Source organism: Ceratotherium simum, chromosome X (genome assembly GCF_057802395.1).
Source record: "Ceratotherium simum simum isolate JZ-2026a chromosome X, ASM5780239v1, whole genome shotgun sequence".
Classification (NCBI taxonomy): Eukaryota; Metazoa; Chordata; class Mammalia; order Perissodactyla; family Rhinocerotidae; genus Ceratotherium; species Ceratotherium simum.
The window spans coordinates 74191991-74218766 of NC_141940.1; the positions used below are offsets into that span (position 1 = coordinate 74191991).

The window sequence follows — 26776 nt, forward strand, 5'->3', positions numbered from 1 at the left end:
GGGTTCTGAGGGGGGGCATAAAACACTGCTTTATAAATAGCTCAGGTGCCAAGACTTTGGAAAGCAGATTAGTGGCTAAAAGATTAGTAGCTAAAAGATTAGCTGGCTCTTGCTGCTGGGACAGGGTGGGGGTAGGGGGTTGAATCTGATGGTATTAAAGTCAGGGGAGCTTGAGAAGGGAAACTACAGGGTTTTGGCCTTGTGAGGCCTTGAACCTGAGGACTGGGATCAAAAGGGAGTCAGAAACACTAAAGGAAAAGCGTGATGAGGGCTAGAAATAGGAGGACTCAAAGTTTAGGCCTTTGTGATTCTGAAAGGAGAGCCTTGTGTCGCACTCCAATCTTTCTATATCTCATGATCAGCTATTACAGGCCACACAAAAGCCAAGGGTATGGGAAAGAGTACCCCTTCCCCAGCCCCCTCCCCCCAACTTGGGACTTGGGACTCTTGAAGCTTGATGTTTAGAAACCCTGATTACCCCAGTTTATGTGCACAGCAGCAGTCAATCTCCTGTAAATGGGAGTGGGGGTGGGGGAGGGGAGGCTGAGTGTCTTGAGCTGTGTGTGCACATGTCTGTGAGCCTTGAACTTCTCTTGTTGGAGAGGAAAGTAACAAAGGATTCTTGGCCCAGGGGCAAGTTCTCTTGGCAGGATGTTGCATGTGGAGGGATTAGGCAGTTGACATCTGTATCACCCCCACCTAGAGTAAACCCTCCCCCACAGCTCTCCAATCTCTGAAACTAAGTCCGTGCTATAGGCTCTAAGCAGCTTCCCTTGCCTCGTATGACTGCTCATGGAATTAGAGATATTTCTGTCCTACAGCTGCCAAGATCCCCACAATGGCAGCAACAAAAGTAATCTTTCTTTCTTGGCTGTCCTTCCCATAGGGCCCAGGCCTAGACCCAGGCTTCACAGACATGAAGAATGTAGAGACAGAACCTCCAAGCTCTAGGGATACAGGACCCTACGCCCTCCCTCACCTTCCCTATAGAGCTGGCTGGTCTTTAGTATCTATGCATAGACACAGCCCTCACCCTTCACAACAGGGTGTCCATTCCTCAGAGCATGCCTATGGCTGTGGCTCAGACTACCTCCCACTCCCCACTGTGGGTGCTGGATCACTGTCCTATATTCCCTTTGCACGGCTACCTGTGTTAGTTTTTGCCATTCCTTGCCAGTATGCACCCGAGGGCCTTGTCTTTTAGTTGCTGTAACTCTTCTTCTCAGGGATTTTTGGGTAGAGCTAGAAGCCCAGACTCTGCAGGGACCATAGTGGGATTGAAACTAATGCTGGACATACAGGGAAGAGTCGTATACTTGCCAAGGTTGGTGTCTATGGGGAAGGTGAAAAGTCAGAATGAATGTAATTTTGGACTAGCCCTCAGCCCATTTTTGTCTTCAGACCCACACTTGAGGCTTATCTACTCTTTCAACTGAGGTCCATCGTCCTCTCAGCAGAAAGAAAGTAGATCTGGTAGGTCTTTAATTCATAATTATGATTGAACCTAAATCATTATCTCTTTTCCAGGAGTATGTGTATTTCTTGATTGAAGTATAATTTACACACAATAAAATGCACAAATCTTAATTGCACAGCTTGATGAATTTTTACCTACTGTGGTAGGCTAAATAATGGCCCCCAAAGATACCAGGTCCTAATATGAATTTTGCCATATCTGGCAAAAGGGACTTTGCAAATGTGATTAAATTAAGGATCTTGAGATGGGAAGATTATTTTGGATCATCTGGGTGGGCCCGAGGTGTAATCACTAGTCTCTTTATAAGAGGGAAGCAGAGGGAAATTTGACTACAGAGACAGAAGGCAATGTGAGGACTGAAGCAGGATACTATGCTGCTGGCTTTGAAGATGGAGGAAGGGGTCACAGTCAAGGAGTACAGCTCTAGAAGCTGGAAAAGACAAGATCATGGATTCTTCCCTAGTCTCTCATGGTCGCAAGGTGGCTGTTGCAGTTCAGGCGCAGCCCTGCTGACATCTTGATTTTGGCCCGGGGAAACGGATTTTGGACTTCTGACCTTCAGAACTGTAAGAGAATAAATGTGTTATTTTAAGCCACCAAGTCTGTGGTAATTTTTTTACAGCAGCAACAGGAAAGTAATTCACCTATGTATACACACATATAACCACCAGCCAGATCAAGATATAGAACATTTCCATCGCCCCAGAAAATTCCTTGTGTCCCTTTCAGTTAGTAGTCTCCCAAAGAGAACTGTCATCATAGTTTCATTTTGAGCAAGAGTATTTGCATTTTATGAGGAGGCAAGAGTAAGAAGGCAAAGGAATGCATCTCTAATTGTGGAGCTCCTGGCCCCTATGACAGATTGATGAGAGAGGTATTTTCAGGTTCTTACCCACCCTCACTCTGCATACCCCAATCGTATTCCCAACCAGGACTTCCAGTTAGGAAGTAATGATCAGATCTCTGAGTGAGGAAGGCACTGGTTATTCATTAAGGGGTTACAGCAGACAGGATTGTTTATCAACTCAATAGCCATCTCCCCCTTCCTTCTTGAGGGCAGAATCTCCATTTGTTTAGGTATTCCACCCTCCGCCACATAGTTCTCTGCTCCTCCAAGCCAGTCATGGTCATTTCATCCCCCTTGCCAGTAACTGGTATAGTTATAGGCATGATGAAATTTGGCCACTGAGATGCGAGGGGAAATATGCTAGGGAGATTCTGGGAAAGGTTTCCTGAGTAATAAAAATAAACACACAGGAAGTGAGGCCTTCCTCTCCTCCCATTGAATATTGCCATGTTTGGATACAGTGTCTGAACTGCAGCAGCCACCTTGTGATCATGTGAGTTGCTAAACAACACGCTGAGGGTTGCAGATCAGAAAGATGGAAAGAATCAGGATTTTTTAAATGACATTTTTTTTTTTTATAATTTTATTTATTTATTTTTTCCCCCAAAGCCCCAGTAGATAGTTGTATGTCACAGCTGCACATCCTTCTAGTTGCTGTATGTGGGACGCGGCCTCAGCGTGGCCGGAGAAGCGGTGCGTCGGTGCGCGCCCGGGGTCCGAACCCGGGCTGCCAGCAGTGGAGCGCGCGCACTTTACCGCTAAGCCACTGGGCCGGCCCTTAAATGACATTGTTGAACTGTTGAATTAGCCAACTCCAGAGCTGCCCACTCCTGGACTTAGATGCAAGATAATAAATTTCCTTATTTTTCAGTCAGCTGAGTTGGAATTTTCTGTCATTGCAACTGAAAGCATACCAGCAGACTTAAGTGGGATCTGGATGATGGCATTGGCTCGGTGGGGGAGGATGGAAAGGAGACAGATGAATCAAATGGTAGAAAAAGATGCTTCCCATGCTGTCCTAGGCGCTGGACACACCGGTCCTGGTCTCTACTCTAAAGCTGTTAATGGCCTTGCTGGAGATAAAGAACAAACATTTAGAAAGACTAAAAGGACACACTACAGAAAAGACCCCTGGACAAGGCTAACTTGGGTGCAATTATATGGAGCCAGTTACTTTCTCATGATTTTATGAGTAAGTTTGGATTTTCTAGGGTTTCACATTACTGCTTCTTTCCATCAAGATTGAGTGACGGTCTTATTCCACTCCACACTGCACCTTATTCTTAGCAGGTGGCCTCATTTTTTCACTTTCTAAAGAAAACCCAAGCAATTGGGGTGAACTTCCCAATCTCTAACACCCTCAAATTCACCTATATTTTAATTCCTAATGATGAAGAAGGTGATAACTGCCAGACACTATGCATTACACGCACTGCCTCATTTTCTCCTCACAACGAGATGGGTGCTATTATCTGCATTCTACATATGAGGAAATGGAGGTTCAGGAAGACTTATCCACAGTCATATAGCTAGTAGGTGATAGAGCCAGAGTTAAACTCTAGGTCTGTCTGACTCCAAAGCCTGCATTTTCCCCAGGATTTCACTTACCTTCCCTCCCTCATTTCTTTCCTTCCCTCCCCGCTTCTCTCCTCCCTTCCTTTTCACTCCCTCTCCTTCCTTCCCCCTCCCTCAACTCAGAAAAAGAGATTAGAAACCATGCCTTTCCTCCTTTTCCTTCTTTAGGCCCCAAGGAAATAGCAAACATTGCAGAGAAGCTGTCATCAAGACATTTATGAATATTAGATGCAAGGGGCCAAGAGGGAGAGGACTGGAAAGACGAGGAGTAGGGGAACAGAAGGATATCAGCAACAATGGTATCCATATATCTTCTTTATCTCTGTTAGGGGAAAGAAGGCAATAAACTTTGCCTGACATACTAAATTCTACATGTCAATGAGATACTCAAGTGGATATGTCCTACAGCAAACAATATATACAGGGCTTAGATTGTAGACGTGGGAATCATTCAATTCAAGAAACTATAACTGAGTCATTCATTCATTCAACAAACATTTATTGCACAGCTACTATGTGCAAGGTATCTATTTTCTCAGCTCTGAATTGGAAGGCATTTTTTGGACAACAAGACATATAATTTGGAAAAAAAAATACCTGGAACGTATGTTATCATAACTTTACCTGGAAAGCTGTGGGAAAGACAGAGGTTAAACCAGGTGCTTGTCCTCAAGGAGCTCTGGGTCTGCTGTGGGAGTGGGAGGATCGGGAGGAGATGAACAAAAATACAAATGAGTAGAATTCCAGGCAGTTTGTGATATGTGCCATGATCTCAGTAGAAATCAATTGTGATAAGAGTGTGAGAGAGAGATAAATTTTGGTTAGAGAGAGATCTGTATGCTAGAGTCTCATTGGTCATTATAATTATTCATAACTTCTAAGTTAAATCAAGAGAGGAGGTGTTGAGAGAGAGGAAGAGAAACGGTGGATGGGGGAAAGGGGGAGATGGGGAGAGGGCAGGAGAGGAGAGGAGTGGAGAGGAGAGGGGAGGAGAGGAGAGAGAAGAGGCTCTAGGAGTAAGCCTTGGGGAAGGGTCACATTTGGAGGAAGGAGGATAGAAAGGAGCCAGGGAAGGAGTCAGAGGGAACATCCAGAGGAATAGGAGAACCAGAGTAATGCAAAGTTCCAGAAACAAAAGTGAGGAAGAGTTTCACAGAAGACAGCGAATTTGGTCTGCAGCATTTCATAAGGCACAAATCCTTCCTTTTGGCACAGTGACATTAGTCTGGTTGAGGAATGTTGGGAGAGGTCTTTTCCTGAAGTAGCCACTGGGCGGCAGTGGTGGCAGCAGCGGCAACTGCAGCTGTGTACAGGGACTAGCAGAAACCTAGCAGAGCTAAGCCCGGTGAAACCCAGCAGAGCTAAACCAGGTGAAACCTAAGCTAAACCAGTTTGAAGCAGTAGGAGCAGGAAGCTGACTCAGGCCGGGCCATCTCTAGTGTAGTGAACACTGGATTGTCCCCTTGCGTATATGCCAAGCCTCAAATCATGCTTGTCCTCCTCTGAAGAGGCCAGCTTCATCCCTGGAAGCAAAGTAATAGTACAAAATATCTTATAGATTAGCAACATTTTATGGTTTACAAAGTCTTTTCACACCTATTAACCGATTCAATATTCAGGAAACCCTAAAGGTTGGTATTATTATCCCCATTTCACTGATGAGGAAACTAAGTTACAAAGAGGTGTCCAGGGTCACACAACTAATACGTGGAAGAATAGGGATTTGAATTCAAGTCCGCCTGACTCCAAACACCTGGGCCTTCTATGCACTATCACAGCAGTCAGCTATCTAGGACTCAGGCTATGACTGCTTCCTCCATGCCTACCTTTTATCCACCTCCCAACCTGCAACAGAGCAAGGATGTTCAGGTTCCCCCCCCCCCCCCAGGAGATCTAGATTCTAGATTCCAGAGCCTCTCTTGGAGGCCTGCCTCCTCCTCTAACTCCCAGGATCCAGCTGGGCAACATTCTCGGGACCTGAAGATCAGGTTCAGAGTTCTCATTGCTTCCCAGCTCCCTTCAGAGTGGATTTTGCTCCAGCCTGCTCCTCCTCCCTGAGAGCACTACCCACCTCATCCTGAGAGTCCTCCAGACCCAGAGCTTACCCCCTATGCCCAAGACCTCCATAGCCACGGAGCCTTAGTTAGCCCCAGGAGCCCCAGGCCCAGAGCTCCTGACAATTTGGCGTTCCCCAGCATTCAGCTCTCAAACATATAGGCTTGGTCTCTGTACTTTCTCTACTGTATTCAGACCAGGGGCTCCTGGAGTGATAGAGAGGGATGAGTGGTGGTGTGTAGGAAGGGATGGAGTCGGTAAGGGAAGCATGTTGGCTAGCATCCTTGGGGAGGAGTGAACTGCCACCTCACCATCTCCTGTTATGTGCTCAGTAGGCATATCAACATTGACAGGCTGCAAAATGAACTCCCAATCTTTCCCCAAACCTGCCCCTCTCACAGCCTTCCCCATCTCTGTCAACAGTAAGTCCATTCTTCCGATTGCCCAGGCCAGGAGTCTTGGAGTCATTCTTGACACCTCTCTCTCTCTCACACCCCACATCAGTAAATCTTGTCTCCACTTTCAAAATCTAGCCGGAATCTGACCACTTCTCACCACCTCTACCACCCTGATCCAAGCCACCATCATCTCTATTGGCAATAGCCTCTGGACTAGTCTTCCTTCTGTGCCCCCAGCCCTGCAGTCTGTTCTCAACATAGAGCTAGGCAGTAATCCTTCTAAAATGTAAATCAGATCCTGACACTTGTCTCTTGTTAACTCAATGGCTTCCCATTCATTGAAAGTAAAAGCCAGGGAGTCCTCGCAATGGCTTCCAAGGACTGTCATGATCTGGTCCCTGCCAAACTCCCTACGTTTCCTCTTCCTCACAACCACTTGGTCTTTATTCAAAAGTCACCCGAGGGGCCGGCCCCATGGCGTAGTAGTTAAGTGTGCGCGCTCCGCTGCTGGCGGCCCGGGTTCGGATCCTGGGCGCGCACTGATGCACCGCTTGTCAAGCCATGCTGTGGCGGCCTCCCATATAAAGTGAAGGAAGACGGGCGCAGATGTTAGCTCAGGGCTAGTCTTCCTCAGCAAAAAGAGGAGGATTGGTGACAGATGTTAGCTCAGATCTTCCTCACAAAAAAAAAGAAAAAAAGATCACCCTAATATTTAAAACAGCAATGCTCTCTATTCCTCTTGTCCTTCTCTATTTCCCCTTCCTCCTTTATTTTTTCCATAACAGTGATCACAATCTATGTATTTTACTTGTTAATTTTATTATCTTTTCCCTCCCACTAGTTTGTAAGCTCCAGTAGAATAGGAGTTTTTGTCTGTTTTGTTCACTACTAGTGAACTATCAGTGCCTTGAACTGGATCAAGCACATAGTAGGCTCTCAGGAATTATTTGCTTATCTTTCCTGGACTAAAGCCAGGGGCTTAGAGAGGCAACTAAGCATAGCAATTAGGTACATGGATGCTAGAGCCTGGTTCAAGGCAGACCTGCCTGGGTTCAAATCTTGACTCTACCACTGATTAGCAAACTACCTAAACTCTCTGTGGCTTAGTTTTCTCGTCAGCAAAGTAGGGACAATAGTAGTATCCACTTCATAGAGACCCTGTGGGGCCATTAATAAGTCTAAAGCACTTATAACTATGCCTTGCACATAGTTAGTGCTATATAAGCATTTGTTATAATTATATGCACATACAGTTAAGATTTATATCAGTAGTTCAGATTTTCTAAAATCTTTCAATATGTTATCTTGCACTTGCCCACGTTAACATTCATTTCCCATGCTTCTGCTCACTTCCACAGATTTGTGCGATCTTCCTGTAGTTTCAGTTATCTCCTGTGGCCTGGCTCTTCATCTGTAAACTCAGACATTTCCTTGTGTACTCCCTCCTACAGTCATTTAGAAGCTGTTAAATAGTAATCTCGCTTGGCCCCAGTTTCCCAATCTGTACAGTGAGTGGATTGGACTAGATAATTTCAATGAGGCTTTCTAGCTCTAACAATCTCCCGGGAAGAGAGGAGGGATAGGCCCCACCCCCAACTCCACCCCCTTGGATATGCCCTCTGGCTGCCAAAGGGAAGGGTGACAGAGTCAGCTGGGCTCAGCTTCAAGGGGACCAGGTAGGAAACATGCCAAGTTTCTTGGGTATGGGTGATGATGGGGTTCCTGGGCTAGACCAGGCTGGGGGAAGGTGTCAGAGGTAACTGTAGTATGGAGACACAGGGACCAGGGTGAGAGGAGAGATGAAGTCACGTGTGAAGAGATGCCCTCTTCACAGGGACACAGCTGTTGTGATGAGCTAGGAGACAATTTGGATCTGGGCATCTTCCCACATTGGACAGTCCTGGTAGGCCTCCACCCACTTCAGCTAGCCAAGCTCTGAAGGACAGCATCAGCTGCAGAATGAGAACAACCCAAGTCCACTGACTGCCCTCCTGAGCCCTGGCACTGCCTGTTGACCACCACTCCCTTGGCTGGACCAAGATAGCCCGGGCCAGGGCCAGGCTGGCCTGGGTTGCACCTGAATACACTCCTCTCAGCTCCCCCTAATGCTTCAAACATTGCCCTCCCCATTCTCTGCTTTTTTGCCCCAGGTCAGGCCTAGAGGGGCTAGGGAAATCCAGCCATCCTCACTTCTGCCCTTTCCACCTCTAGGGGGACCATGGCCAATGCAGAGTCCTCGTTGCCCACAATCCTAGGCCTCAGCACAGATCCTGGCACAAGTGAGGTGGAGCTGGACAGCCGGTTTGACGAGGAGTTCAAGTTCATCCTGCTGCCCGTGAGCTATGCGGATTGTCTTTGTGCTGGGTCTAGGCCTCAATGCCCCGACCCTCTGGCTCTTCCTCTTTCGCCTCCGACCCTGGGATGCAACAGCCACCTACATGTTCCACCTGGCCTTGTCAGACACTTTGTATGTGCTGTCACTGCCCACCCTCATCTACTATTATGCGGCCCGCAACCACTGGCCCTTTGGCACTGGGCTCTGCAAATTTATCTGCTTTCTCTTCTGTTGGAACCTCTACTGCAGTGTCTTTTTCCTCACCTGCATCAGTGTGCATCGCTACCTGGGGATCTGCCACCCACTGCGGGCACTACGCTGGGGCCACCCGCACCTTGCAAGCCTTCTTTGCCTGGCAGTTTGGTTGGTCGTAGCTGGCTGCCTTGTACCCAACCTGTTCTTTGTCACAACCAGCACCAAGGAGGACACCATCCTGTGCCATGACACCACTCAGCCTGAGGAATTTGACCACTATGTACACTTCAGCTCAGCAATCATGGGGCTGCTCTTTGGCGTGCCCTGCCTGGTTACTCTCGTCTGCTATGGGCTCCTGGCCCGGCGCCTGTATCGGCCCTTGCCAGGGGCTGCCCAGTCGTCTTCTCGTCTGCGTTCTCTCCGCACCATCGCTGTGGTGCTGACTGTCTTTGCTGTCTGCTTCGTGCCTTTCCACATCACCCGCACCATTTATTACATGGCAAGGCTGTTGGAAGCTGACTGCCGGGTGCTGAACATTGTCAACGTGGTTTACAAGGGGACTCGGCCCCTGGCCAGTGCCAACAGCTGCCTGGATCCTGTGCTCTACCTGCTCACTGGGGCCAAGTATCGACCTCAGCTCTGGCAGCTCTGCAGTAATGGCGGGCCCCAGCCCCGCACGGCTGCCTCCTCCCTGGCGCTGGTGTCCCTGCCTGAGGATAGCAGCTGCAGGTGGACAGCCACCCCCCAGGACAGTGGCTGCCCTATCCCTAGGGCAGACAGATTGTACCACTGGAAGCCAGGAAGTGAGAGAAAAGGGGGTGAGCGCAGGATAAAGGTGGGGGAACCTAATAGTGATACGTGATATGGCTGCTTCCTCTTCTTTTCCAGGCCCTGGAGAGAGGCCCTCTCCCTGAGGGTTGGGGGAAGGCAGGGAAATCACATGTGACGCCATCTCTCATAAACCCTTCAGTTGGCCTCTCCTTTTTAGCCAAAGGCAGTTGCAGCCACTCTTCCTCCTCTACTTCTTTCTCTTTGTTTCTGTCCCCTTCCTGGGGCCATTGGTCCTGTTTCTGGATCCTATATGGCTTCCTGGAAATCTTCCCCAGTCCTCCTTCCCCCTCCCTTTTCCTCCACATCCTTGTATAGCATGTGTTCCTCCAGACCAGACCATTCAACTGGAGGGGTGGAGAAACGGGTAATCTCAGGATTGGCCTGACTTATCTGCTGGTGATAGCCAGAATCAGAAAGCGGGAGCACCAGCATATCACAGATGCCAAGGATGTGACATAGTGACCACACCCACTTCCTAGTTGCCCCTTGAGGACAGGATAGTCTTGCCTACCAGGTGCTAAAATAGGGCACAATCCCAGAGAGCCTGCATGTCAGAGTCCCCACATGCAGCTGGAGGCATGGCACTGTTGAACTGGGGTACAGCCACGAGGCAGAGAGGGAGCCCTGAGTCATACCATGGGGTGGGGACCCTGAGGAGCCCCAGGGGGCGGGGCCCAAGCTGATAACGGCCTTTGGAACAGGAATGGGACTGGACCTCCTTTATGATATTTGCTGATAGCATATTTGACAGTTCTCTTGTACTTAGTGAAAGGAAGAGGGGATGGCTCAAAGAGGGAGGAGCTCTTGTGTTTATGGCTGTAAGTTCTGGCACCAAGGGGTAGAGCAGGTTTGTGCAGAGGTTGGGGTGATGACAGGGATCGATGCCCAGAGCTGGCTCTTCACTGGTCTCTCTTCTTTCTCTAGCTCCTGCCCTAGATACATGATATATCTGTCACCAGCTCTTTCAGATCAAGCTGTAGGGCTCCGAGGTCAGGGCAGGGCACTGGAACTAGGACAGCTCCCCTCAGAGTCTCCTATCCAGTCACTCACCACCAGCATGGTCTTAGTGCTTATGGGCTTATGAGAATGGGGGGTATGGAACTTGGGGAGCTAACCCCCAAGCCTTGGGAAGTAAGAGTTTCTGGGCTGGCATTCACAAGAAGGGTGGGCTTACACTTCTAGGCACCCCCTCTGAAATCACCTTCCAGCCCATTGGTCTCCTGAGTCTTCAGCCTTCCTTTTCTTTTGCCCTACCCTTGCTGACCTGACTCTGATCTCTTACTTGTCTATTTGCTTCTAAGGGGTCTCTCTGGAGAGTAAGGTTGGGGCTGGTCTGAAGGGAAAAAATGACTTCAATGCCCCTGAGTGCCCCTTTGCATTCTTTTAAGTGCTCCCTCTTCCTCCCTAGATATCCAGAACCCGCCTATTACCCAGGACCCTTTCCGTTAGGAGTAAATGAACTAGCCTTCTTCTTACTAGTCTCCCAGTCTCATGGCCACTACCTAGACTGTTACATACCCTGTTCCTCATCTGCACTCTCTCCCTTTTATTCCTATGACTACAGCCTCCTTGCCTATCATCTCTCCTACCCACGAGTCCCACCCAGTAAAGCTGCTGTCTCCATCACAAGTGACCCAACCTCTTCCATATCTCCAGTCCACTTAACTCCTTTATGCTTAATCAGGACTAACTGCCCAGACTTTGTGGTCTGCTACTTTAGGGCTGCCTTCTCTCACACTCTAACTTTAGTTAAATGCCTTGACTTTCACCGGGGACCAATCTTTTCCTCTCTCCTAGTACTGGAAAAGATTGCAGATGAAGCCAGAGCACAAGACTTGCTTGACCCACTGAAACGTCATGTCTTGGAACTTCATCTAAGCCCCCGTTCCTCTTAGCTTGCTGAGTTCCTAGTGAAATTCCAGAGCATCTGTTTCCTGTGTTTTCCACCTTCTCAAGGCCCCAACTTCATCCTGCCCTATGACCCCTTAAGAGTTACCTTGCCTCCTGCAAAAATGAGATGATCTAATACCTCAACTTCTCTCTGCTTCATTCACGATAACTCTACTTCTATATCCGCCTTGTCTTTCTCCCTTTCTTCCCTGCAGTCCCAGAATAAGAGGTGGCCCTCTTTCTTGTTCCTTTGTTTATCCCTCTTCATCATTTTTAGTCTCTTCCATAACTGATTTCATCTCATCTTTAAAAAAAAAAACCCACAACAAAAACCAACCAAACAAAAATAAAGTGTTACCACTGTTACCTTGACCCTGCTATCTCTTCTAGCTGCCATTCTATTCATCTTATTCATTTCACTGTCAAATTTCTAGAAAGAGTACCGTAAACCTCATTTCCTCACCACAGAGTCACCCCTTAACTCTCTGAATCTGATTTCCTTCCTACACTTTTCTGTACCTAGAAGAACACAAATTACCTCATAAATAAGATCTTTAATAATCTTTTCTCTACCTTCATCTTCTTTGACTTCTCTACTTCACTTCACCCTGTTGCACATCCTCTTTAAAAATTTTTATAAAAACAACATTAAAAAATTCCACTATGACAACATCAAAGGAAATTTTGGAAGAAAATATACATCTATACTTCCAAACCCTAGACAATTGTTTTCATTTTTCCATGTTCCGTGCTTTTTCAATTTGTATAATATATATTTTTTACATGTGTAATTATAATGTATGTATATTTTTAAATTCTGCTTTTAAAAAACTTTTTATTGTAAATAGTCTCCTTGTGTTACAGTCTTTGATATTTATCATTTCAGTGGCCACATAAGATTACATCCCTCAGTAGATTATATTTTATTTGACTATTCCTCTATTATTGGGCATTTAGACAACTCTCAATTTTTCTGTGCTTTGAACATCTTTTTTTTTTTTTTTTTTTGGTGAGGAAGATCAGCCCTGAGCTAACATCCATGGCAATCCTCCTCTTTTTGCTGAGGAAGACTGGCCCTGGGCTAACATCCGTGCCCATCTTCCTCCACTTTCTATGGGACGCCACCACAGCATGGCCAGACAAGCGGCGCGTCGGTGCGCGCCCGGGATCCGAACCCGGGCCACCAGCAGCGTAGCATGTGCACTTAATCGCTACGCCACAGGGCCGGCCCTTGTGCTTTGAACATCTTAGTGCATATGGCTTTTTTCTTCTGTGTAGTGCTGTTCCTAGGACAAGTTCCCAGTAGTGAGATTACCAGATCAAAGAGCATGAATGTTTTTATGGATCTTGATTTCCAAAAGGACTGCATAAATTTTCAACACCACAATAACACATGAGTGTTCCAGTTCCCTTGCAGCCGTACCATTGGACTTTATAAGAAATCTTTCTGGATGGCTTAAACAGTAATTTGTTAATTTCATTTCTTTGATTACTCGTGGGATTGAACACTTTCCCATAGGTTTACTATTTGCATTTCCTCTTGTGTGAATTGTCTGTTCATATCCTTCTGTAATTGGCATCTTAGTGGTATTCTTATATATCTAAATGTATTTTTAATGCATTTAACATACATCAACCCTTTTTCACTTTTGATATAAATATTTCTTCCATTTATTGTAATACTTTTAATTTTAGTTCCCTATTTTATCCCCATGCTTTAAAATTTCTCTCCTCCTACTTGTGTCTCTCTTATTACTTCCTCTCTTTGCTGACTTCTCTTTCTCTTTTACTTCCTAAATGAGCAGAGTTCCAAGGTCTGTCATAGTCATAGCATTTGGGGATTATTTAATCCCCTTTCCCCAGCTGACCCTTGATTTTCTCTTGGAGAAAGCATATATGCACGTGAATAAAATTCAGTTGACTCATAGTCCTCGAGAGTACCTCAGAAATCTTCTAGGCCTGGGCACCCTCTCACTTTACAAAGGAGGAAACAGGCAGAGATATGACTTGCCCATGATTTAGTAAGTTAGTGGCAGAGCAGGGAATAGGCCTCAGGTCCCCTGGCTCCCAGAGCTCCTTCCATTACACCATGTCAACTCAGTTCTAGGCCTGACCTTTCTCCCAAGTTCCACCTCTATATCTTCAATTGCCCACTGGACGGTTTCACTTGGATCTTCCATTGTTACTTTCAACCCAAGATGTCAAACACTAAACTCCCTGAACCAGTTTCCCTACTGTCTTGCTCATTTCTGTTCATGGCATCTTCTTTCCTCAAGTCACCTAAGCTTCAAAACTCTCAGGCAACTTCAACTCTTCTCCCTCCCTATTTCATGAAATTCTGACATTTCTTTCTTCATCGTGTGAATTACAATTGGCCTTCCTTTATGGTCCATTGCTACCATTCTAATACTGACTCTTGTCACCTTATCCTTGACTGACTGTCACAGCCTCCTAACTGATCTTCCTTACCTCCAGTTTCTCCTCACACGAATGGATCCTATACCACGCATATTGCCAGATTAATCAGCCCAAGCACTGCTTTCACAGTTTCACGGTCTCACTCAAAACTCTTTCATGGTTCCTTGTTGTCTACAAGACAAGTTTAAATCCTCTAGTCAGAAATTTAAGAGTGCCCCCTTTAAAGTCTTATTTTCCATTCCTCCCCAATACCAATCTCTCCTCTCTAGCTAATTTGGTCTCCTCATTCTTTCTCCAAATAAGGCTTGTACTTTCTCATCTCTGCACCTTTATTCTTCCTTTTCCCCACACTAGAATGCCCTCCTTTTCTTCTCCACTGTCCTTTTCCTACCCAGGTTCCAAAGCCAGACTTAAGTCCCACTTCCTTTTTGGGGCCTTCTCTGCTAACTCTTACCCGCAGTGAACTTCCTGGTCATTCCTACAGTAATTATTGTCTATATTAGTCATTTGACACTTTTTCGTCTTTTGACATTACTTATACTGTCATCTAGAATTGTTATTTAACTCTTTATATGTGTTTGTTTGGAGTTCCCACCTGTAAACCCCTTGAGTTACTGTGATCAAGAAAGAGCATAGGACTGAAAATCAGAAAACCCAAGTTTGAGCCCTGGTTATGAAAGTGGGGCTCAGGTGTGTCACTTGGGTGAGTCACTCAGACTCTCTCAGCCACAATTACATCATCTGTAAAATGAGGATCATAATCTCAGCTTTAAGTACTTCAGACTGTGGTAAGGCTCTGCAAATCTAGAGAGCTAAACAAATATAAATGGTTGTTGTTATATCATCCCATTTGCTTAATAAATGGTGCTTAATAAATATTTGCTGAATGATTACATGTCAGTAATTCAGTTTAATGTTTCTTCTCCTGAGTATATTTCCATGTTAAGAGGCCACAGGAACCCCAAGGAACCTAAAGATCTAGGGGGCACTTTAGGAGCAGTGGAGGTAGGGAGGGTATTAGAAAGATATTTTGAAGGAAAGTAGGCCTGTCCAGCATCTCTCACATCCCAATACACTGGCTACTCACTACTTGACCTACCTGTAAGGCTAACCTGGATGTGGAGATGAGAAGGTGGTACATCTGAGCTTTCACTTTCCCCACACTTCCTACTACTTCATCCCACAGTTCCCAACTGGTTAGGCTAAATGTTTCACCTAGGACTCTCTTTTTCTTCATTGATGTGATGAAAACCAGCATTTTGGTGAAAGAAGTGATAAGGAGTAATATAGAGAACAAGCAATTTTAGTCAGATAACCAGACTTGGCTTTGAGTCTTTGATCTGCTACCCACCAGCTGCATGATCATGGACAATTTACTTAATCTCTCTGAGATTCAGTTTCCTCATTGGTAAATTGGGGATAGTAGTACCTATTTGGCAGGGCTGTGGGGAGGTGTCAATGAAGTAATGGATGAAGAAACATCATTTATAGTTACTGTGGGTGGGAACCCCTTTTCAACACTTCTCGACTTTAGTGTAGCTGGACAAGGAACCAGAATTCCAGATTTGGATTTAGTGCTGCTTAGAAGTGATAGTTAATATCATGACAAATTATGAACCCTTGAATGTAAGAGGCAGAAGGCTAAGAACTGATCACTGAGAGATGACCATAGTGTTGGATTGGGAAGAAACAAATTAGGACTCTGGCATTGCATCAAGGATGAAGAGACTTTCAAAAAGAAGGACTTATAAAAGTTATTTAAAAGAAAAAACTTTGAATGAAAGAAAAGAAGAAAGATTAAGAAAGTAAGCAACAGTGTCAAATGCCTAAGGGAATTCGGGGAGGATGAGACACTCAGATAGATAATAAAAATACTTGATTCCCTGCCAACCTGGCTCTATGCATACAAAAGATATTAGCCAATGACGTTAACTAAAGAGGCCAATCTCAAATAGCTGTTGTAATCAAGGTCTGTTTACATTCATTTATACTCCTCCTTCCCTTTGAGTTCTTACGTGCCTCTACCTCTTTCCAAAGATTTCAGAATAACCCACTGAATGAGTTACTTGCCACACATAACCTGCAGAGCTGTTATTTCCTGTATGAGCCAAGATATGGCTTGTCACCAAAAGGAAGTGCAAAAATACTTGAATACAACCAAAGAGTGAGGCTGTCTATGAGGGTACCTCGGTGTATGTTTGATTGCCAGAACTTACGTATTTAGGTCACAAAGTGGGAAGAAGACAAATGATCCCTCCTTGAGTCAAAGTATAAATTATTAAAACGTGGGAACTGTCCAAGAGAAAGAGAAAGATGAAATCCTTCTTGGGCTGATGAAATCCTTCCTGGGGTTATTACTGTAAATTGTGTACCACAGTTTGAGGCCCTAGTAGTGCCCTATGGATCTACTGATGGGAAGGAGAAACCAGATGTACTTGGAAAACTCAAGATAAAAATCAACTAATGCCCTCTCAGGGAACATCATGTTGCTGGCACCTGCTCAATCTGTGTACTTCTCATTGATATTTCACTTACTGTTCATTGTAAGCCTCATTCCCTTTACCTCCAATGTGAATAAAATATATCTTTTTACCCACTCTGAGTCTTGCTGGATTCCTTTCCAAAGGGTAGCCATTGCTCTGGATTTTTTGAGGATTTAAGCTAGTTCGATTTTACAAGTTTTTGTCTTTATTCATTTCTCTAATGCCGTTTTCCAAAGTGCACGTTCCAGTTTAGTAATAGGTATTGAAACCGGCAAAGAGTTAGCCATTGATGATTAAACAGCTAGTAACTGTGGGGGATCAGAATTGGCCCCCACCCTCACTAACTAACCAAAGGAGTTTGGGATGGGAGGCCTGCCCCCAGAACAGGACATCACCATAGACATCTCCGGTGTCTGGGTGGGTCCATGCTAAGCCCATTCTTAGTTCTAGTTACCCTTTATAAGAGACATCTACATTCGTAAAGAAAATCTCCATCTGTAAAGGTATCTTCTTCCCTGTACCAGGAAGAAGGGGGGGATGGCCTTACCTAGAAACTTATCAGAACAGAAGATGAGGACTTAAATCTACATGATAAACTTACCCATTGTTAACTGTGCTGTTTAGGTAATACGCTATCTGACTCCCACTAGGTTCCTATAGATAACATCTCCCTGGAGCCTGGGTTACCATGGTAATGGGAGTTTGAGTTATTTTTTTCAGGAACTGAACCCCTTGTCCACTTCAGGCCGGATTGAGACCACCAACCCATCAACTGGGCCCTTTTGATGGCAGGAGGTTGGAACTCCACCCTCCGGGCATGCTAATGCCGCCATTCTGTGAACACGTGTCCTACGAAGAGACATGAAGCCTGACTACGTGTGCGCAGATCATCAATTACCTCATCTCCCCTCATCTCCGATCATTTCAGACCATCTTGCGCCCTTCTCCATAAATACCCCTGAGTCCCTATTTTCGGGGAGGCAGATTTGAGACTTGTTCTCCCGTTTTCCTCACTTGGCTGCCTTGTGTTAATAAACCCTCTCTCTCTGCAATCTCATCAGCTCGGTGATTGGCTTTCTGGGCAGCGGGCAAAAATGGACCTGGTGCGGTAACAGTGTTACTAAGTTTTTAAGGGATTGGGCTAAACAAATTTCTTTGGGTTAAGCAAATTTCTTTGCTACAAGATTTATCCAGAGCCTTTAACATCGTAAAGCCCACTGTGAATTTTTAGAGGAAAGGGCTCTGTATGCAATATCTACTAAACTTATTGACCAAGGAAACTTTTCTTTCTTGCTTGCTTTTTTCTTCCTGAGGTGCCTCTCAAGAACCTACTATCCCAAGACACATTTTAAGAGACACTGCCCTAATAGGAGAAATCTATATCTTGATTCCACTTGATCAGAGAGCAGGAGTTAACTTACATCTCCTTTCCTAGATTTCTTGCTTTCTGCCATGGGCAGATACAGACCAAGAAAAGAAAAGTACTTTTATTTTTGCAGGCAATCCCATTGCTTTTCTAATCAGAAGAAGGACTTTTTCTCCATCTTCTAATAAAAAGTAAAATATTTTTCTTGCAAACCTTCACTTTTGAGATAGGGTTTATCAGTTAGTGATACCAAACATCTTAATCTCAAGTTCGTGTGCCTGATGTGCTGTAAGCCAATCACTGAGACATTGGTGCTTGGAGATGGAGTAAGCTTTATTCGAATTGGCCAAAATGAAAAGGTGGGAGCCTGGGTTCACTCAAATCTGCCTTAACAAGAGCAGGAAACATGGGGTTTTATAGAGTAAGGGGCTTGGCAAGAGGAGCTTTGGAGAAACAAAGGGATCACTCCTGATAAGCCCCTGGGCAATCTGACTTCTGGGTGTCAACAGGAGCTGGGGGCCAGCCATCCAGTGATTGCAACCTCCCTGAAGGCATTCTCTTTCTTCTGCAAAACAAGCTCACACATCCTCGAGACCCCTGAGTCACCCCTCAAGTTAAACAAGAAAACAGCAAATTGACAAGATTCCTCTATGTCTGTGTTGGGAACAGGGTCAAAAGGCAATCACGTTCTTATTGAACATCTACAGTAACCCTCAGGTACCCAGCTTCATTAGGACTGCATTTGACTGCATGTAACAGAAACTTTATTGTAGTGGCTCAACAAAACATGTGTTTGGGTTTTGTTTTTAACAAAAAAATTCCGAGGTAGGCAGTCCAAGGGTGGGTGCAGCTGCTCAAGAAAAATTCTTATAGCTTCCTGCTTCACCATCTTTTTAGTGAGTGTTTTTCATCCTTCTGGTTGTAAAATGGCTGCTCAACTTCCAAGGACCTTGTCTGTGTTCTATGCAGGAAGAAAGGGGTAAGAACATAAGGCAAAAGGCTAAAGGATGGTAAACTAAATTGTTTTTCTTTATTAGGAAAACAATAGCCCTTCTAGAAACCCTACCCAGTAGATTTCTGCTTTAATCTTATTGGCTAGAACTAGGTCATGTGGCCACCCTGAGCTATGTGTATGGGAAGTTGGGTTTATTGCTGCCCTAAACCAAGTTGGGGTTCTTTGAGTAAGGAAGACTGGGGCAATGGTTATTAGGTGGGATACTAGCAGGGTCTGTTACATACTGCTTGGTTTACTTATGATTTAAAAACTGATTTTCCCACAGTAACATTTTATAACACATTAAACTCCTTTCTGAAAGAGCTCAGAGTCACAAAAGCAAGATTAACAGTATATAATCTTTTGTCATATTTATTAGGGACTTAAGCAACTTTTTGGAAAACGAAGAACCTAATTAATCTTAAACTCAGCAATTTAAATTCCTCCAATTGTCTTATACTCATCGTGCATCTACTATTGTAGCCTGACATCATCACTTCTCTTTAACATGCAAAGCTTTATACAGTCTGCATGTGAGAGTGCTTGCTACATAGTAAGTCAACATTAATAACTGCCAACTGTGTTTGAATATTCATCCAGTAGACTGAGCTTCTTAAGGACAGGGTTGGTGTCTGACTTATTTTCCTCCAGTGCCTAGCACATAATAGGTGATCAATAAATATTGCTGAATGAAGTGAATGAATGAATGAATGTCTGAGGTATCCAGGAAGACCTATCAAGACCCTAAATTATCAAGAAAGATACAGCTCCAGAGTAGGCAAGAACCAGCCTGCCAGGTGAGAAGACAGCAGAAAAACAGAACAGTCAACAATTGATTCAAAGGCAACTTGTTATTGATTCTTAGAGAAAGTGAAAGCTTTTCCTCTAAGATCAGGAACAAGACAAGGATGCCCACTCTCACTACTTTTATTCAACATAGAATTGAAAGTCCTAGATGGAGCAATCAGACAAGAAAAAAAAAGGAATCCAAATTGGAAAGGAAGAAGTAAACTGTCACTATTTGCAGATGACAAGATATTATATATAGAAAACCCTAAAGACTCGATCAAAAAACTATTAGAGGGGCCGGCCCCATGGCTTGGCGGTTAAGTGCGTGCGCTCCGCTGCTGGCGGCCCGGGTTCGGATCCCGGGATCGCACCGACGCACCGCTTCTCCGGCCATGCTGAGGCCGCGTCCCACGTACAGCAACTGGAAGGATGTGCAGCTATGACAGACAACTATCTACTGGGGCGTTGGGGGAAAAATAAATAAATAAATAAAATCTTAAAAAAAAAAAACTGTTAGAACTAATAAACTAATTCAGTAAAGTTGCAGGATACAAAATCAATACACAAAATCTGTTACATTTCTACACACTAATAATGAACTATTAGAAAAAGAAATTAAGGGCCGGCCCCGTGGCTTAGCGGTTAAGTGCGTGCGCTCCGATGCAGGCTGCCCGGGTTCGGATCCCAGGTGCGCACAGACGCACTGCTTCTCCAGCCATGCTGAGGCCGCGTCCCACATACAGCAACTAGAAGAATGTGCAACTGTGACTTGCAACTATCGCCTGGGGCTTTAGGGGAAAAATAAATAAATAAAAAATTAAAAAAAAAAAAAAAGAAAAAGAAATTAAGAAAAAAATCCCATTTATAATTACATCAAAAAGAATAAAATATCTAGGAATAAATTTAACCAAGGAGGTGAATGACCTGTATATTGAAAACTACAAGATATTAAAGAAATAAATTGAAAAAGACATAAATAAATGGAAAGATATTCTGTGCTCGTGGATTGGAAGAATTAATACTGTTAAAATGTCCATACTACCCAAAGCAATATACAGAGTCAGTGCAATCCCCATCAAAATACCAAGGGCATTTTTCACAGAACTAGAACAAACAATCCTAAAATTTATGTGGAACCGTAAAAAACCCCAAATAACCAAAGCAATCTTGATAAAGAAGAACAAAGCTGGAGGCATCACTCTCCCTGATTTCAAGCTATATTACAAAGCTATAGTAATCAAAACAGTATGGTATTGGCATAAAAACAGACACATAGATAAATGGAACCAAATAGAGAGCCTAGAAATAAATCCATGCATATATGGTCAACTAATTTATGACAAAGGAGCCAAGAATATACAATGGAGAAAGGACAGTCTCTTCAATAAATGGTGCTGGGAAAGTTGGACAGCCATGTGCAAAAGAATAAAACTGGGCCACTATCTTACACCATACACAAAAAGTAACTCAAAATACATTAAAGACTTGAATGCAAGACCTGAAACCATAAAACTCCTAGAAGAAAGCATACACAGTAAGCTCCTTGATGTAGGTCTTGGCAATGCTTTTTTTTTTTAATTTTATTTTTTTCCCCCAAGGCCCCAGTAGATAGTTGCATGTCATAGCTGCACATCCCTATAGTTGCTGCATGTGGGACGCTGCCTCAGCATGGCCGGACAAGCGGTACATCGGTGCGCACCCGGGATCCGAACCTGGGCCGCCAGCAGCGGAGCGCACGCACTTAACCGCTAAGCCACGGGGTCGGCCCCGGCACTGATTTTTTTTAATCTGACACCAAAAGCAAAAGCAACAAAAGCAAAATAAACAAGTGAGACTACATCAAACTAAAAAGCTTCTGCACAGCAAAGGAAAATGAAAAGGCAACCTACTGAATGGGAGAAAATATTTGCAAATTATATATCTGATAAGGGGTTAATATCCAAAACATATAAAGGACTCACACAACTCAATAGCCAAAAAAACAAACAATCCAATTAAAAATGGGCAGAAGATCTGAACAGACATTTTTCCAAAGAAAACATACAGATGGCCAACAGGCACATGAAAAGATGTTCAACATCACTAATGGAAATGCAAATCAAAACTACAATAAGATATCACCTCACAACCACCATAATGGCCATTATTAAAAAGACAAGAGATAACAAGTGTTGGCAAGGATCTGGGGAAAAGGGAACCCTTGTGCATTGTGGATGGGAATGTAAATTGGTGTAGCCTCTATGGAAAACAGTATGGAGTTTCCTAAAAAAATTAAAAATAGAACTACCATAAGATCCAGCAATTCCACTTCTGGTTATTTATCTGAAGAAAACAAAAACAGTAACTCGAAAAGATATATGCACTCCCATGTTCATTGGAGCATTATTTACGATAGCCAAGATATGGAAACCTGAGTGTCCATTGATAGATGAATGGATAGAGAAACTGAGGTACATATATACAATGGAATATTATTCAGCCATAAAAAGAATGAAATCTTGCCATTTGTGACAACACGGATGGACCTTGAGGGCATTATGCTAAGTGAAATAGGTCAGACAGAGAGAGACAAATACCATATGATTTCTCTTATATGTGTAATCCAATAAAATAAATAAATAAATAAATCAAGCAAGCAAGCAAGCTCATAGATACAGAGAACAGACTTGTGGTTGCCAGAGGTTGGGGGTGGGGATGGGAGAAATGGGTGAACCGTTTTTGTTTAAATAAATTGAATTTAAAAAAGCACATTTTTGAGTTCAAGTACACGAATAATAGCTGTGAATGATTCATGTGCACTTGAGAAGAAAGTGTAATTCCTTGTCCTGCTCACTAAGTTCTTATCATTTGACAGCCTAGTCTACATTATATATTGTATTATTTAGCTCCATATTTTTTAACTAGTTTTTTGTTTACTTGATTTGCCATACTCTGATAGCAGAGTGTCGAGGTCTCCAATCATATTACACAGCAAACCCTTGATGTATGAGGAATACATCCCAAGCCATGCATCCTGAGACCACATGATTTTCATCCATAAGTGTAGTAAAGGTATAACTGAAAATTTCAAGTTTTTCCTTCACACCCTTAATGCGGTCAACCATGAGTAGACAGCGACAAAACTAAGTTTAAATTTTGATATGGTTTAGTTCATTCACTAGCTAAGTCACTTGTTTTAGCAGAATTAGAAATTGTCCACATGTCATAGACCTTTTGGATTCATTCATTCAACAATAATTTCCTAAGCACCCACGGTGAACTAGGCACTGGGCTAAGGGCTGGGGATACAGAGATAAGCTACACATTCATAGCCCCTGTGTTCATGGAGCTTCAATGTAGTGAGGCTTACTTGCAGATTGTTGAAGCTATACGAAATCTGTAAATTCCAAAGTTATACTCTCATTTAATTTTTTCCTCAAGCTTCTTTTTTCAATTTTTCTTTTATGTGGTTTTATGCTATCTTATTTAGCTTATTAGACTTTCATTGCATAGCATACTTTGGACCCATATGCCCTGACTTTATTTATCTCTTTAGTGCCTTTCTTTTATGAAATCTCCTATGAAACCCCTTCTTTCCTTCCTGGAAATATATATTAGGTGGCTATCACATGACAGGCACTGCTTTAGACATTGGGAATGTTGTGACAAGTAATACACAGTTTCTGTTCTCAAGAAGCTCTCAAACTAGTAGGAAAGACTTGCCTAGAAGCAACTAATTATGCTGTAATATAATATATTAAGTACCATCATAGAGTCAACAAAAGACTATGGAAGAATGGAGGAAGGGGTTATTAATTCTGCCTGGTGAAGTCTTCACTGAGAGGGTGATATTTGACGTGGACTTAAAAGATGAATAGGCTTTACCATGTATAGAGAACACGTGCAAAGTCAAAGAAATGTGAAAATGTTCAGAAAACATGAAGTAGTCCAGTGTACTACTTTATACCATGATAGGGAGTGATTGAAGGTTAACAGGGGCCAGAGCGTAAACAGCCTTTGTTGGCCTTCATGATGGACCAATCAACTACTATGTGTATGAGGAGGTGTTGAACTCCCTGACTGATAGCCTGGGTCCAAAAATCTATGGCAAAGTACAGCTCTTCCCTCTGTGGGGCAGCACTCTGGAAATCACCTAAGTACTCTGCTCACTTTTTGTCTCCGTGATTACCTCAGACAGATCCTTGGCCATTTGGTCCACTGGGGTCACCATCCTGGCCACTCTTTGGAAATGTTCCTTCCTGTCCTCACAATCCATGATTAAGTCCTACTTATTAGTTCCCTTGATGATCACCACATATGAAGTCACTGTGACATCCAGAGTGTGGAGCAAAAACTTAGAGTATTAGAGTATCTCAAAAATATTTAGAGGGGAGGAGGAGGGAGAGGGAGGACAAGAGATTGCATTGTGCGGTAGAAGGTGAGGGCAAGAAGAAAAGATACGGGGGGAATAAATTTTTGAGAAGGATCAAGTGGCTGATGCTAATAAGAAAGCAAAGGCTTAAACTGCAGTCCGTTTTTTCTTTTATTCTTCCAAGTATAGCCTCATTCTCATGTGCGCCCTTGAGACTCTTCTGGAAAAATTCTGCTCTCGTTTCCCCTTCCTGGACAATTAAAACAGGTGGGGACAATTCAAATCCAATTCCCCTTTTTATTCAGTTATCTTCTGATCACCCCCTATGAGGTTTTGACCCACCCAATGAGCCCCAATGACTCCTACCAAGGCTTCTCCCAATCAGATAGGCTCCCAAATCAAATCAGCCACCTTCACTACATTACCTACAGCCTTCTCTGCCATGCTAACGAGTTTGAACTTTATCCTGTAGACCAGCATTTCCAAGACTGTATTTAGAGGAACTCCAAATGTTCCATGAGATGGTAATAGGTGTTATTTAAACAAGGGTTCCATTGTCAGATAAGTTTGGGAAATGCTGAATAGTCCCTCTTGGAGAGTCACAATGCTCATCAGTGTAGTAAAGACTCCGAAAATATTTCAGTAAATACATCTATCTAACTTCATTTAATTCAGCATCTTCCATAGTTATTTAACCACAGAACCATTTTTTTTTCTGTGCAATATTCATTGACATCTGAGGAACATTAGTGGTACCCAGAACATTATTTAGGATATGCTGGTAGAAGCATTGTAGGAACAATAAAGGATTTTAAGCAGAGAACTAAGTCAGACAAGTTTTAGCAAGAGCACCATGGTGGCAGCATGATGAATGGATTGCTTAGAGAGGACTTTCCTAGAGGGAGTGGCAATAGTCTAGGAATGTTGGTGAAGGCTTTGACTAGGTTGTGACAGTGGAGAAGGAGAGAAGAGAACAGGCTGGATTAATATTAAGGTGGTAAAATTGATAGGACTTGGTGATAAAATGTGAGGTTGCTGGGGGAAGATGATTCACCTGGTATTGAGTATGTTGAGGTTAAAGGGCTTGTTAGAGATTGGTGAGCTGGATATACTGGTTTTGAGGGAAATTACTTATGAGGGAAATCTGGGTTAGAAATAGATATTTCAGACCTGAAACAGTGTAAAGTGAGAGAAGAGGGTGGGAGCCCACCAAAACCCAACATTTAAGGGTTAAGAAAAGGAAACAAGGCTAGTCTAAATGGTCTTTTTTCCCCATATTTTTCCAGCTTTATTGAGATCTAATTGACAAATAACCTTGTGTAAGTTTAAGGTGTACAACATCATGATTTGATATACATATATATTGCAAAATGATTACCAGAATAAGGTTAGGTAACACATCCTTCATGTCACATAATTACAATTTCTTTTTGTGGTGAGAACATTTAAGATCTACTCTCTCAGCAATTTCAAGTATGTGATACATTATTGTTAGCCATAATAACCATGCTGTACATTAGATCCACAGAAATTATTCATCTTATAACTGGAAGTTTTTATCCTTTGACCAACATCTCCCCATTTTGCCCACTCCCCAGTCCCTGGCAACTACCGTTCTATACTGTTTTTATGAGTTTGGCCTTCTTTTTTAGATTCCACAGATAAGTGAGATCATACAGCTTTTGTCTTTCTTCTGACTTATCTCACTTAGTGAAATGCCCTCAAGGTCCACCCACGTTGCTGCAAATGGCAGGATTTCCTTCTTTTTTATGGCTGAATAATATTCCATTGTATATATATCACATCTTTTTCCATTCATCTGTCAATGGACACTTAGGTTGTTTCCATGTCTTAGCTATTGTAAATAATGCTGCAATGAACATGGGGGTACAGATATCTCTTTGAGGTAGTGATTTCATTTCCTTCAGCTATATACCTAGATGTGGGATTGCTGGATCATATGGTAGTACTACTTTTAATTTTTTAAAAAATTTTATTTATTTATTTTTTGCTGAGAAAGATTCATCCTGAGCTAACATCTGCTGTCAATCTTCCTCTTTTTGTATGTGAGCCACCACCACAGGATGGCCACTGACAGATGAGTGGTGTAGGTCCGTGCCCAGGAGCCGAACCCAGGCCGCCAAAGCGGAGTGTGTTGAATTTAACCACTAGGCCACCAAGGCTGGCCCTATTTTTAGTTTTTTGAGGAACCACCATACTGTTTTCCATTGTGGCTGTACCAACTTACATTTCCATCAATAGTGCACAAAGGTTCCCTTTTCTCCACATCCTTGCCAACACTTATTTTTTGTCTTTTTGATAATAGCCATCATAACAAGTGTGAGGTGGTATCTCATGATTTTGATTTGTATTTCCCTGATGATTAGTGATGAAGAGGATCTTTTCATGTCCCTGTTGGCCGTTTGGATGTCTTCTTTGGAAAAATGTCTATTCAGGTACTCTGCCCGTTTTAAAGTTGGATTATTTGTTTTTTTGCTATTAAGTTGTATGAGTTTCTAAGTGGTCTTTTAACTTTTGGTCCTTTGCTGTGCTTTTAAGTGTGTCTTTTTGGTTGCCTTGTGAAGGAAGAGACATCTGTGTTTTTATTTACTCTTTTAAAATTCTCAGAATACAGCATTAAGAAAAACTTTAAAACAGAACTTAGTAAGGATTTAAAATATAGGTATAAAGTGGATTCCCCACAGTAGACTCAGGATGGTTGCAAATACCTTGGGATTATAGTGGTAGAGGACCATCTTGAGGACAAAGTGA

General features: G+C 43.4%; 2 protein-coding genes across 2 annotated transcripts in view; one reads left to right on the forward strand and one right to left on the reverse strand.

Annotated features, from left to right (window-relative positions):
• Window positions 1–8677, reverse strand: part of ARR3 (arrestin 3) — a 21946-nt gene extending 13269 nt beyond the window's left edge. Inside the window, exon 1 of the mRNA XM_014794884.2 lies at window positions 8543–8677. Within this exon, the coding sequence (XP_014650370.2) occupies window positions 8543–8677 (135 nt within the window). The remainder of the gene's footprint in view (window positions 1–8542) is intronic.
• On the forward strand, window positions 8602–16612 carry P2RY4 (pyrimidinergic receptor P2Y4). The gene has a single exon (XM_087427356.1). The coding sequence runs from the start codon at window positions 8695–8697 to the stop codon at window positions 9742–9744; it is 1050 nt and encodes a 349-aa protein (XP_087283482.1). The 5' UTR covers window positions 8602–8694; the 3' UTR covers window positions 9745–16612.
• The last annotated feature ends 10164 nt before the right edge of the window (window positions 16613–26776 follow it).

Bases quoted from the DNA above. Each gene is read 5' to 3' on its own strand.
- P2RY4 (XM_087427356.1), top strand. From the start codon at position 8,695: ATGCGGATTGTCTTTGTGCTGGGTCTAGGCCTCAATGCCCCGACCCTC.